The sequence below is a fragment of the Kogia breviceps genome, chromosome 18, assembly GCF_026419965.1.
Source record: "Kogia breviceps isolate mKogBre1 chromosome 18, mKogBre1 haplotype 1, whole genome shotgun sequence".
In the NCBI taxonomy this organism is placed as follows: Eukaryota; Metazoa; Chordata; class Mammalia; order Artiodactyla; family Physeteridae; genus Kogia; species Kogia breviceps.
The window spans coordinates 45,134,763-45,148,237 of record NC_081327.1 but is presented as its reverse complement, the minus strand read 5'-3'; the positions used below and the strand labels follow the sequence as shown (position 1 = coordinate 45,148,237).

Here is a 13,475-nt window from a genome sequence, read left to right as displayed (position 1 = left end):
TAGGCCTGTTTTTTGGGCCTTGCCTATTAACAGCAGTTTAGAATGGCTCTTTTTGCTCCTTGTCTTTTCCCTCTTGATCTTCCACACTACTACCAAACTAGGCAATGACTGTTGTACAGTATATCCTCTTCTATTTAGTCTTCTTTATCTTCATCCCATTACATACTGCCTAATAGCCATATTTTAAACTCAATGTTTCCCAACTTTGTATGGCATGGTACACTTAGAAAATGATGATATTTGTGTGGTACACTGGGATACGAAGCAAGCCATCTTATGACTGGAGGTTTGGGATTCTAAGGGCTGAGTCACCCTCTCAGTACAGCTGTCACCTAATTTGGGCACACCAGTATGCCTTGGTATACTTACTGGGAAGCTCGGCTTAATCTAGCATGTCAGACTGGCTGCAGTTGGAATTCATTCTGTCCTTTACATAGATATTTAATGAGCACGGTTTGTGTCCATGCTAAGCTCTGGGGGAAAGGAGTTGAGAGCACTGTATGAGGTATTCTTCTACATGAGCCCTCAGTTACGGGCAGACAAATCTATTTACTGGCCTCCAAATGAGCCTTCAGTATTCCTCTCATACATTTGCTTATGTCTTTTTTGTTTTTGAATAACCTGTATTTCCTTTGTCATCTCTGAATCTTCATCCTGTCTTCTCCATGATGCTGTCCCTAATACAGTTAAAATATGGCAGTTTTGTTTATTGTATTCTATTACATTATTAACTCATTCAACTTTGGTGCCTTCTGTAAAGCCCATATTCTTTTTTTGTATTAATTCTTATTCACTTTCTATCTTATATTTGTCAGTATTTTCCATTTATAAATGTTCCTATTGTTCTTATGATATTTATCCTGTTCACTCTTCCTACAACTTTGTATCATATAAATTCTGAGGAATATTTAATACTATTACAATAAATATAAAATATTCATTGTGCATATATATTTATCAGGTAATAACAAATGTTTTTTGTGCTCTTATCTGGACCAGGCATTATTCTAATAGCTTTATGTATATTTAACATATTTAGTCTTCACAGCAGCCCTATAAATATAAAATATTTTTACATCTCCATCTTACAGATGAGGAAGTTTGAGACACAGTTTAGTTAAGTAACTTACCAAAAGTTGTACACTATTAAGTATCAACGCCAGGATTGAAATGTAATCAGTTACAGTGGGCAGTGTTGACAATGAACCCATACTAATAAAACATTCTGTAATACTGTGCTGCAAAAAAGCCAAGTTATATATGTATGAGCAGACCAGTAGGTATTTAATACTAAACATACCCACTAAGGTGAGTTAGGCTATATTACAGGAAGAAAGAGAAGTTGTAGTCATAAGAAATATACAATCTGGAGAGTTTGATAACATGTAATCAGCAAATTGTCAGTGATATAGAAATCAATAGTTAATAATAATATTATTTATGGAGGATCAGCTGTATGTGCCAAGAAATGAACTGAGTACTTTGCATATATTATCCCATCACAGCGTCATCATAACACTATTGAGTAGTTGCTATCAACCCTATTTTATAGATGAGGGAAAAGAGGGACTTCCCTGGTGGTGCAGCGGTTAAGAATCCTCCTTCCAGTGCAAGGGACATGGATTCTATCCCTGGTCGGGGAACTAGATCCCACATGCATGCTGCAACTAAGAGTTCCTATGCCACAACTAAGGAGCACATGTGCCACAACTAAAGGAGCCGGTGAGCTGCAACTAAGACCTGGTGCAACCAAAATAAATCTCAAATAGGTAACCTGCCCAAAAGTTACTGAGCTGGGAAGTGGTAGAGCTGAGGCTGGAATCTGGGCCCATCTGCCCTGTTTTCTTTTCACTGTGCTGTCCTGCCTCTCTGATGGTAGGTGCCCTGGCAGAAGGGCAGGAGACATGCAGGCGAGCCACTGTTAGAATATAGTTAGAGCTGTGCTTAACTTTGGAAAACAGTACTGTGATAATGGTACTTTTTTCCTTCAAATTAGAATTTGAGGAAGGACTATAACCAATATTCTGGAATAAACCCAGTAAAAGCATTATTCGTTTTTGTTAAACCATTACCTTGTGATCTTGGCTAAGCTTCTTTCTCTTTTTGTACTTCAGCTCTATCTTTTATAACATATATGTGGTTAATAGGTATCTATTTATATCCAAAGATGTTTTATGATGTTAGGAGTACTGTTCAAACTCTGGAAGTAAGTAGTTAAGTACTACACAAATACTAAGTTTTAGTTCTTAGTGTGAATATTGACACTTGATACCACCGTGTTTTTCCTTTATAGCATCACACCTTTACTTCTTTTTTTTTTCATTTCCTAGGCAATATGCACATAGTTTATCAACATGATCACAATCTTTAGAGAAGCTAAAGTTTTAATGGAAAATGGGGAGAAAATTTAAGAGGTACATTTTTTTACCATGCTTTATATTATTGTCCTGCCCATTTCTTTTAGAATACAAACCAATTCAAAATGCCCTACAGTGCATTTTAAATTTACAGAGCCTGTGGAACACTGCCCATTTTTGCAACTGGAAGGTCAGAAATAGTTATTTGCTATACAGCAAGCCCCACACAGGCAGCATCTGCATCTCGGTCATATTTTTATTTCCCAAGAGGCTTTGCACGAGAGGGGTGCTTTATAAATATTGGTTGAATAATTGAGTTGTTGTTTTCTACCTTTCTTTAACCTTCACAGCTTAATTTGTTCGCTTAAAAGAATTTCTCATCACAATTTCTGAAAGCTTAAACACTAAGGTTTGTGTTTATGTAGGTATGTAAAATGACAATTAATTGCAAAATGCTGTTTTATGTTTTAGCTAGTGAAAAATGATGGCCTCTCTTTTATGACTTCTATTAACCAGTAAGAGATCTGAGTACCCAAAGGCTTATGTTATTGTTTAAAGATTCTTTTGTATTTTCTAATAAACCTTAGGAAAAAAACCCCTCACAACTGCGCAGAAAGTCTTATGTTTTTTTATTTTTATTTTTTATAAATTTATTTATTTTTGGTTGTGTTGGGCCTTTGTTGCTGTGCGTGGGCTTTCTCTAGTTGCGGTGAGCGGGGGCTACTCTTTGTTGCGGTGCGCGGGCTTCTCATTGCAGTGGCTTCTCTTGTGGAGCATGGACTCTAGGTGCGTGTGCTTCTGTAGTTGTGGCACGTCGGCTTCAGTAGTTGTGGTGTGTGGACTTAGCTGCTCCGCAGTATGTGGGATCTTCCTGGACCAGGGATCGAACCCGTGTCCCCTGCATTGGTAGGCAGATTCTTAACCACTGCATCACCAAGGAAGTACCTTTAATATGGAGCTTAGGCTCCATATGCGGTTTCTCCTCTGTCTTTAATTAAACTTGTTTTTTTCAGTGCTGTAGCTGGGAGCACTGTGTTGACACAACTCATTCTTGTACAGAACAGATGAATATGTCAGTGTTCCAATGCGCTCATCTGTGAGAAAAAGAAAATATTTGGGATATTTCATTTATAACTTTTAAGACTCCTCTGTGAAGAAAGATTACTTGTAGGCTGGAAAACCGTTTGACAGTTAAAGGACAGAACTCTAATATTAGTCTAACAAAAAAGGGGGAAAAAGACTGAAAGTTTACTAAAACTCTTTTCTAGGGATTTAGAACACATCTTTCTATTTTCTTCTTAATTTTCACTTAATTGTATCTTTTAATTCCCTAGTGTTCTGCTTGATCCTTCTAGATGCTGTGTATGCAGAATATTGACAGTTTCCGCAAAAGGCAGTTAGTCAGTCATTACAGTAAACACACATATTATGTGGAAGGAGGGCTACTAGTCGAGGGAAATGGAGTTGGTGTATTGAGGCTTTAACCTTCATATCATGTAAGTCTGAATGTATCTATTTTTACAATGGAGTCATTAATGTTAGCTAGTTACTGGTGAATAGGTCCTCAAATTCACCTTGCTACAGCTTGAGACTCTTTTCTGCCTATCAGGTGTTCACAGGATATAAGCTACATCAGTTAATGCTGGGCACTGTGCAAATTTTAGAAGTCACAGTAAAAAGAGATAGGCTTGCTGCAAATTGATAAGGTAGGGACTTAATAAGAGGAGCCAATACTAATAGAACACTTGGATGCATCTGGAATATTTAAAAGTGTCTATATGTATTGATGTATTGACTGTCTAATCCGCATAGTGCTATGAATAGGTGATATTATCTTTGCTGTACAGATGGGAAATGGAGGCCTGCAAATGTAAAGTAACTTGTCCAAGGCAACACAAGAAATGGAGAAGCTGGATTTGAATCCAGGGAGTCTGGTTCTGTAGCCTATTCTATTAGAGAGTTTCTGAAAGTTAATTAACTCTTGATATTGTACGGTTTGGGAGCTTTTACTCTCTGGTGATGTTGCCTGAGTGGTGTCCTGAGAAGTCGGAGCTTGCTGTGACTCCTCCCTTTTCCTTTTCTTTTCTCCTCCATTACTTGCTGAGTCCCATTAATTCTAGACAACATCTCTCAAATTTCTCCCATCTTTCCTATCACACTGCTACTGCCTTAGTTCAGGCATCTTTGGGACATAGCAGCAATCTCCTGATGTCCCTCCTGTCTCCATTCTAAGTGTCTCCCTGTCCACCCCCACAACTAATTATCCGCATTGATCCTATAGTAAATCTTTATAAGAAACCAATCTGATCAGCTCCTTTACAGGATTAAATGTAAAATAATACCTAGTTATAGGCATATTTCACATTTCACTCATCCATTCACCAGTTGATAGACGTTTGGGTGGCATCTTCTTTTTGGCTATTACTAACGTTGTTATGAACATTCACGTAAAAGGTTTTGTGTGGACATAGGTTTTCATTTCTCCTGGATATAAATACCTAGGAGTGGAGTTGCTGGGTCAAATGTTTTTTTGAGGAACTGCCAGATTGTTTTCCAAAGCAGCTGTCCCATGTTACATTCCCACCAGCAGTGTATAAGGTTTCTAATTACCCCACGTTCTTGCCAACATGTTATTTTCCTTTTTATTTTATTTGATACTTGCCATTGATACTAATATTAATGGATGTAAAGTGGTATCTCAGTGTTTTTGATTTGCATTTCCATGATGGCTAAGGATGTTGAGCATCTTTTTATGTGCTTTTTGGCCATCTGTATATCTTCTTTGGAGAAATGTTTATTCAGATTTTGGAGAAATGTTTATTCAGATCTCACTTTTTAAAACTGAGTTTATTTGAGTAATGAGAGTTCTGTATATATTCTAGATACAAGTCCCATACCAGATATATGATTTACAAATATTCTCTTCCCTTTTGTGGAACTGTCTTTTCACTTTCTTGATAGTGTCTTTTGCTTTTTTCCTTCTATTTTTTGGCTGTGCAGCATGGCATATGGGATCTTAGTTCCTGGACCAGGGATCAAACCTGTGCCCCCTGCAGTGGAAGCACGGTGTCTTAACCACTGGACCACCAGGGAAGTCCCTTGATAGTGTCTTTTGAAGCATAAAAGTTTTTAATTTTGATGAATCCCCAAATACCTATTTTTTTCCTTTTGTCCCATGTGCTTTTGCTGTCTTATTTTAGAAGCCATTGCTCAACTGAAAGTCATAAAGATTTACCCCTAAATAGATTTATATAGTTCTAAATATAGTATTTAAGCTTGTGATCTATTTGGAGTTTTTCTTTGTGTGTGTATGGTATCAGGAGGGGGTCCAACTTCATTTTTCTGCATGCAGGTATCCAGTTGTTCCAGCACTATTTGTTGAAAAGGCTAATTTCCCCCACTGAATTGTTATGGCACCTCTTAAGAAAAAAATCTGACCATAAATGTAAAGGTTTATTTATGGATTCTCAGTTCTATTTGATCTATCCATCTATTACTGTAGCTTTGTAGTAAGTTCTAAAATTGGGATGTATGAATTTTCCAATTTTTTTCCTCTTTTGAAAGGTAGTTTTGCCTATTCTGGATCCTTTGCATTTCCATGTGAATTTTAGGATCTGAAACATTCTGAAAAAACTGCAGCTGTTATTTTGATATGGATTGAATTGAATATGGAGATCAATTTGGGAAGTATTGTCATCTTGAGTCGTTTAATCCATAAATGTGGGATGTCTTTACATTTATGTTGGTATTCTCTAATTTTTCAGTGTTTTGTAGTTTACATTCTAAGTTGTGGGACTGTACATTATTTTGGTATCTGTTTTTCTAAATTATATATACAAGCACCATATATTGTTTATACAGTAAAAAGTTATGCCATAAGGAGAACACTGTTAGTATTAATATGGATTGCTAAATCGTGATTAGGATATATAGTAGGGTCCCCCATTATAAATTCGTGAATTTGATTAGTTATGCCTTTGTTAGAGAATCGGAATCTCTCCCACAAGGACCCACCGCTCTAGGACCCACTGTCACACTGATTCACACTCCCACGAGGACTCTCTGAGATGGGGAGACAGAAAGGTGCTTCTGAGGAGGTGGTGGTGGCCTTAGGGCCTTTACACACTCACCCGTGGTCTGGCAGTGGATCACCAGGATGTTGGCCATCTCAGCAAACTTAACACTGGAGGGGTTCTTTTTAATTTCCTTCAAGAATTCTCCAAGGACCACCTCACACCTAGCAATGAGCAAAGGAGAAAGGAGACAGCTCAGGCAGCCAGAGGAGCCTCCACCAGTGCCATTTCTGCTGTGCTCTGTGGGACACACTTGTCAGATGGACATTTTTCAGAGGCTGGGGGTGGACGATCTCCTAGCTCCTCAAAGCAGGAAGCACACGAGCCAGGAAGAGGACGGTGAATTTCGTGTTCTCCTGCCGCCGCCTGTCTGTTGGGTGTGGGGTACGCGTACGCGCCGAGGGGCCCCTGCAGCCGCCTGCCCCTCCCCTCCTCCACTCACATTTTCCGAATCTCTTTGCCGTTGTCGCCCAGGATCTGGAAGAGTCCATCCAGGATCTCTGGCAAATAATCCAGCAGGTTAATATCTGGCACGGACTCCAGAACCAGGATCTGCCCCAGGGGAGGAAACCATCAGGGAAAGTCACCAGCCAGAGAACCTGCATCTCCTCGCCCATCCTCCCGACTGGCCAGTGAGAAGGGGCCCTGCTGAGGCATCTTTTCACGGCACTGCGGCTGTCCCATGGGGGGGGCGGTGCGAGTAGCTGTTGTTTCTGTTCAATAGGCAGGGGAATCGCAATTTAACCCCAGGGCAGTTCAGATGCCCGGGGGCGGGGCGGGGGTGCAGGAGGGAACCCATGGGAAAGGTGGGCAAGGCTAGAAGAGGTGTGATAGCTGGAGGAGCACAGCTGGCTTCAAAGGTAAATCTGGGTGTTTCCGGAGACAAGGAAGGAACCATATCCTCTTCAGAGGCAAACGTGATGGGCTTTGGGGGCAGAGCTGAATAAATGTGTTTTTGGATTACCTGGTGTCATCGGCTCCTAGAGGGATAACAAGGCGGCATCCCCGTAGCCACAGGAAGTGCCCAGGTGAGCCAGAGAGCAGACCTCACTCAACTAGAGGCTCGTTACGGCCGGAGAAGGAGTGTCGCGGGGCCGGACCTTACCCAGGAGATGATGAACTGCCGGGCATACTGGTTGTTGGAATAAATCCTCTCCCGCAACAAGGGGATGAAGCCCACCAGGTCGAACTTGTTGCTCTCCGTCACGATGTCCTGTGGGTCAAAGGCATGAGAGCTGCCTGCTGGGGGCGGGGCTGCCTGACCTGGCTGAATCCCTGGTGCGGGCTGGCTCCAGGGGTCAGGCGGACACAGAGGAAGATGACGGAGGCTGAGTCAGGCAGGAGAGGCCCCCGGAGCAAGCCTCCTCACACAGGCCGAAGGACCAGCAAAAAGGATGCACTGAAAGCAGGGATCAAGGTCGAGAGAACGAATCAAAAGGCAAAACCCTGCATCTCTGTGGTCTGGATCGAATGCCCTGGTGAGCTGAGCGTAAACTGCCCCGTCACTGGGCGCAGGGTGGGGTCAGCATGAGGGGACATTAGGGTGACAGAATGGTTCTGTATTTTGATCCTGCTGTTGACATAACTCTATACTCTCATCATAGAGCTCTATACTATTCCATTAACTGTAAGTGAAAAAAAATTATTTTAAATTACGAAGAGCATCAGGCCCCAGGGTGCAAGGCCGCAGAGCCAGCCTTGCGGTCTGAGATGTGGAGAGAATGGCAATAAAGAAATCACAAGTCTGCAACACCCTGCTGGGGCTCGGGGGTCAGGGTCAAGGCCCTGGCTGGTGCGTACGTCCCTCCAGGAGAAGGGCTCACCTTGCCCAGCGCGATGGAGCAGGCGGCCAGGCCGATGAGGCCCCCTTTCCGGCTGTGCGGGTGCTGGGACAGGGCAAACTCCTGAGACAGCGTCTGGATCACATGCTTGATCTGCACGGTGTTGTTCTGGGCCACGAACTCCCGGACCAGCCTGGAGAGGGAGCAGAGAGGGGCTGCAGGACCAGCGGATCAGGCTGCTCCTGCTGCTGCGGCTCTGGGGCCCGGGGCTGGGGTGAGGGAGGGAGATGACCTGTTTAGAAAGAGGAACCGGGAGTCAGGCATCTCGGGGCAGGGCTTTCCCAGTTCTGCTGCTGACTGGGAGGCGTTGGCTGGGTCACGGTCCCTTCCCTTTTCTGGGTCTCCGTTTCCCTTTGTCTATGACAGAATGCAGAACGGTGCTGAACAGGGTCACTTCTGGGAACCTGAGAGAATGCACATGAACGTTGTGCTGGGGCCCCCAAACTGCAACGATCCACCGTCTTCATTCAACACTTGCTCAGTGTTGCTAGCAGTTCGTGCACCCAAGTGGTTCTCTGTGTCTGTGTCATTGTTTCTGGGGACGGTGCTGAACTGGGCCCACATCCAACAGAGAAGATCCACAAACAAACAAGTATGTGTAGCAGCATGACACAAGCAACACCACAGAAGCAAGAACACCACAGGTAAGTCTCCCTGGGCTGACAGGGAGGTGCCATCTGAGTCAGATCTTAGTAGCATTAACAGGCATTTTCCAGGTAAAGAAAGGAAGGCAGGGAACCTCAGGCACAGGGAAGAGCCTGGCTAAAGGCGGGGGCCCCGAAAAGACACGGTGTATTTAGGGAAGGGTGAGGAGTCCGGTGTGTGGAAGGGGCGGCTGGGGACAGTTCAAGGAAAAGACGAGCCGGTGAAAGGTTTCCAGCAATGGGGTGACATATTTATGTCTATGTTTTGACCAGAGAGGCTGCCCCGGGTGGGGGTGGCCTGGTTTGACAGAGGGAGACTGAAACATCTCCAAGGGAGAACACCGCAGCTATCAGGGTCAGGAAGGGGGCCTGAAATACGGCCGAGGCAGTGGGAAGCGGCAGGGAGAGGGCGGGAAGGGTAGAGACGCCTGCAAGGCTGCCCACCTGGGGGGTGATGCTAGCAGGGAGAGGGGGTCTGAGGGAGGCAGAGCCTGTGGTCACCCTGGAGGGATGCTCCCGAGGCAGGCCCCGCCCAAGTGGAGGCCAGCAGAGGAAGGCCCAGCTCCGTCAGGCACCAGGGCCTCCTTTCAGAGCCCAGGGGACGCGAAGACACTCTGCCCTTTGGAGGCTCACAGCATCTCTGCGGTGAGAAGCCTCATGTGGGCAAATGGTGGCATGAGGGGCCCAGACAACCACTGCGGAGCTGCGGGCTGGGGGTCAGGGACATGTTCCCAGGAGTGGGAACTGAGCTGGACCTCGGAGGAGGCAGGGACCCTGAGAGAAGGAAGCATGTGTTCCGGACAGGAGGAAATGTGTGGGCAAAAGCAAGGAGGGGAAATTCGCCAAGTTTGCCTGGGGTCCAGAGGACAGCAGGAAATCAACTGGGATGAGCTGGCCTGGCAGCTCAGATTCAGGAGAAGGGATCTCACATCATGGATAACAGGGGAGCTGTTTACGGGTTTTTTTTTTTTTTGTGGAGCACAGGCTCCGGACGCGCAGGCTCAGCGGCCACGGCTCACGGGCCCAGCAGCTCCGCGGCACGTGGGATCTTCCCGGACCGGGGCACGAACCCGCGTCCCCCGCATCAGCAGGCGGACTCTCAACCACTGCGCCACCAGGGAAGCCCCCTGTTTACGGGTTTTGAAGAGATGTGAAAGGGTGTTTTAAGAAGCCATGAGATGGATGGGCAGGGGAGACTGTCCCATCATCAGGTGGGAGGGACTAGGACCAGTGTAGCAGCTGAAGGTGTGACCAGGGAGGCCTAAAGATTACAGACGTCCAAGTAGCTGCCTGGACTCACTGTCTAATCGCTCTGTGCCCAGCACGGCAAGTACACTGCTCGCCTCTGGCATAAAAGCGGTCTCCGGCTGGCTCAAAGAATGTTAAGGACAGTCCAGTCCAAAAGGTATTAATTAGTTTGTGTGGTTCCAGCTCGGTGTCAGGAACCTGCAAGTAATTAGCGTTGTTTAAGTAAATGTGCTGTCCTGTGAGGCTGTGACCACTCCTGTAAAAAGGCTGTTCAATGGGGATTACAGGGCTTGATAAAGATTCAATCCCGCAAGTCGCAGGGGCATCTGTTCTGTGCCTGGGACTGTGGCCACAGGTGAATCAAGCAGTCCTGACTGCCGAGCTGGCAGATGTGGGCGCAGAGACAGGGAATCCAGGAAGGGGCTGCGCAGATGGCCTGTGAGGGGCCTCTTGCTTTGATGTTTATAGGGTGTGATTCCACCAAGCCCACCCCAGGGGGCTGAGGGCTGTGGATGAACCAAGGGCCTCGGGAGGAAGCCAGTTCCATAAGCAGTGTAATAAGGCGCAGCCAGGATGGCTCTACGTGAACCCGTTGTATTCTCCAACAGGACAAACCAGCCGGACGAGGCCCAGTGATGTGCCAGAGCTCTCTGACTATTAGGACAGACACAGCCTCTTGAGAAAAGCCCTGCAGGTGTGCCAGAGGACAGCCAGAGCATTGGTTCAGTGGTAGAATTCTCGCCTGCCACGCGGGAGGCCCGGGTTCGATTCCCGGCCAATGCAGTGCTGCTTTTTGGCCTCTTCCTGGCAAGCTCCCCCAGAGAACCTGCTGCAGGATCCAGCTCCTCAATCACGCCCGGCCTGCAGCAGCCAAGGCTGCTGCGAATCTCTGAGCACACTTCCCTGCTGCGCGGGCGGGAACAGCAGCTGGCTTCTCCACAGAGGCACCACTGGCTGTGGGACCCTGCACCCCGTAAGGGGACTCCTGCTGCACCGCCTCAGCCTTGGCCAGTCTCCAGCGGGGAGCTGTGCTGAAGCCTGTGAGCTGTAAAACAGCTCAACACACCACGTGAACGTGGGACGGGAGCACCCACATTTCAGAGAGGAGGAAGTCCCTAGAGTCTCAGTGGGCTTTTTGCTACTGAGAAGGAATGACCTGAGCTCTACTTTGTCCTGATGTCTGAAGGCAAATCAACTTTCTCTCTCTCTCTCTCCCCTCTCTCTCTCTCCCCTCTCTCTCTCTCCCCCCTCCCCTCTCTCTCTCTCTCTCTCTCCTCCCTCTCTCCTGTCTCCTCTCTGTCTCCCCTCTCTACTCTTTCTCTCCTCTCTCTCCCTCCCCTACTTTCTCTCCTCTCTCTCCTCCTCTCTCCTCCTCTCTCCTCTCTCTCTCCTCCTCTCCCCTCTCTCTCCTCCTCTCTACTCTTTCTCTCCTCTCTCTCCCCTCTCTCTCCTCCTCTCTACTCTCTCTCCCTCCCCTCTCTACTCTTTCTCTCCTCCCTCTCCCCCTCTCTCTCTCCTCTCTCTCTCTCTCCCCTCTTTCTCTCCTCTCTCTCTCCCCTCTCTACTTTCTCTCCTCTCTCTCTCCCCTCACTCTCTCCCCTCTCCCCGCCTCTCCTCTCCCCCTCCTCTCTACTCTCTCTCCCCTCTCCTCTCTCTGTCTCCCCCCTCTACTCTTTCTCTCCTCTCTCTCCCTCCCCTCTCTACTCTTTCTCTCCTCCCTCTACTCTTTCTCTCCTCTCTCTCCCCTCTCTCCCCCCCTCTCCCCTCTCTCCCCCTCTCTCCCCCCTCTCTCCTCTCTCCCCCCCTCTCTACTCTCTCTCCCCTCTCTCTCCCTCCCCTCTCTACTCTTTCTCTCCTCTCTCTCCCTCCCCTCTCTACTCTTTCTCTCCTCTCTCCCTCCTCTCTCCCCCCCTCTCTACTCTCTCTCTCTCCTCTCTCTCCCCTCTCTACTCTTTCTCTCCCCTCTCCCTCCCCTCTCTCTCTCCCCTCTCTACTCTTTCTCTCCCCCCTCTCTCCTCTCTCTCCCCTCTCCTCTGTCTCCCCCCTCTACTCTTTCTCTCCTCTCTCCCCTCACTCTCCCCTCACTCTCTCTCCTCTCTCTCCCCTCAGTCTCCCCCCCTCTCTCTCCTCTCTACTCTCTCCTCTCTCTCTCCCCCTCCCCTCTTTCTCTCCTCTCTCTCTCCCCTCTCTCCTCCCTCTCTCCCCCCTCTCCCTCCCCTCTCTCCCTCTCCCCTCTCTACTCTTTCTCTCCTCCCTCTCTCCCCCCCCTCTCCTCTCTCTCCCCTCTCTACTCTCTCCTCTCTCCCCCTCTCTCTCCCCCCTCTCCTCTCCTCTCTCTCCCCCCTCTCCTCTCCTCTCTCTCCCCTCTCCACTCTCCTCTCTCTCTCCCCTCTCTCTACTCTTCCTCTCCTCTCTCTCCCCCCTCTCCCCTCCCCCCTCTCTACTCTTCCTCTCCTCTCTCTCCCCCCCCTCTCTCCTCTCTTTCTCCCCTCTCTACTCTTTCTCTCCCCTCTCTACTCTTTCTCTCCCCTCTCTCTCTCCCCCCCCCTCCCCTCTCTACTCTCTCTCCCCCCTCCCCCCTCTCTCTCCTCTCCTCTTTCTCTCCTCTCTCTCTCTCACACACGGCCTCCTGCCTTCTCTCCTGCTCTGGAGCCTAAGCTTCTGCCATTGCAGCTGTGCTGATGTGGCCTTCCGTTCTGTGAATCAGCGTACAGACCAGGGGACGGGGTTAAAGGGAGGTGCTCACACAGCTGCTCACAGCTGGAGCACTGGTGGTTCAGTGGTAGAATTCTCGCCTGCCACGCGGGAGGCTCGGGTTCGATTCCCGGCCAATGCAGTGCTGCTTTTTGGCCTCTTCCTGGCAAGCTCCCCCAGAGAACCTGCTGCAGGATCCAGCTCCTCAATCACGCCCGGCCTGCAGCAGCCAAGGCTGCTGCGAATCTCTGAGCACACTTCCCTGCTGCGCGGGCGGGAACAGCAGCTGGCTTCTCCACAGAGGCACCACTGGCTGTGGGACCCTGCACCCCGTAAGGGGACTCCTGCTGCACCCCCTCAGCCTTGGCCAGTCTCCAGCGGGGAGCTGTGCTGAAGCCTGTGAGCTGTAAAACAGCTCAACACACCACGTGAACGTGGGACGGGAGGACCCACATTTCAGAGAGGAGGAAGTCCCTAGAGTCTCAGTGGGCTTTTTGCTACTGAGAAGGAATGACCTGAGCTCTACTTTGTCCTGATGTCTGAAGGCAAATCAACTTTCTCTCTCTCTCTCTCCCCTCTCTATCTCTCTCTCCTCTCTCCCCCCTCTCTCTCTCCTCT

General features: G+C 48.0%; 1 protein-coding gene and 2 non-coding genes across 10 annotated transcripts in view; 2 read left to right on the top strand and 1 right to left on the bottom strand.

Moving 5' to 3' along the window:
• Nucleotides 1-13,475, bottom strand: part of LOC131744480 (protein VAC14 homolog) — a 93,607-nt gene that overhangs the window by 63,341 nt on the left and 16,791 nt on the right. For 3 of the 8 annotated variants that reach the window (XM_067019398.1, XM_067019394.1, XM_067019397.1), the window contains exons 1-4: nt 7,395-7,528; nt 7,030-7,143; nt 6,873-6,930; nt 6,488-6,594 (exon numbers count right to left, since the gene is read on the bottom strand). In XM_067019398.1, coding sequence (XP_066875499.1) covers nt 6,488-6,594; nt 6,873-6,930; nt 7,030-7,143; nt 7,395-7,404 — 289 coding nt within the window. In that variant the 5' untranslated portion in view covers nt 7,405-7,528. The other 5 variants (XM_067019396.1, XR_010837783.1, XM_067019395.1 and 2 more) reach the window with 5 other exon arrangements.
• On the top strand, nt 10,879-10,946 carry TRNAG-GCC (transfer RNA glycine (anticodon GCC)). The gene has a single exon. It is a non-coding gene; the product is annotated as a tRNA-Gly (tRNA).
• TRNAG-GCC (transfer RNA glycine (anticodon GCC)) lies at nt 12,929-12,999 on the top strand. Its single transcript has one exon. It is a non-coding gene; the product is annotated as a tRNA-Gly (tRNA).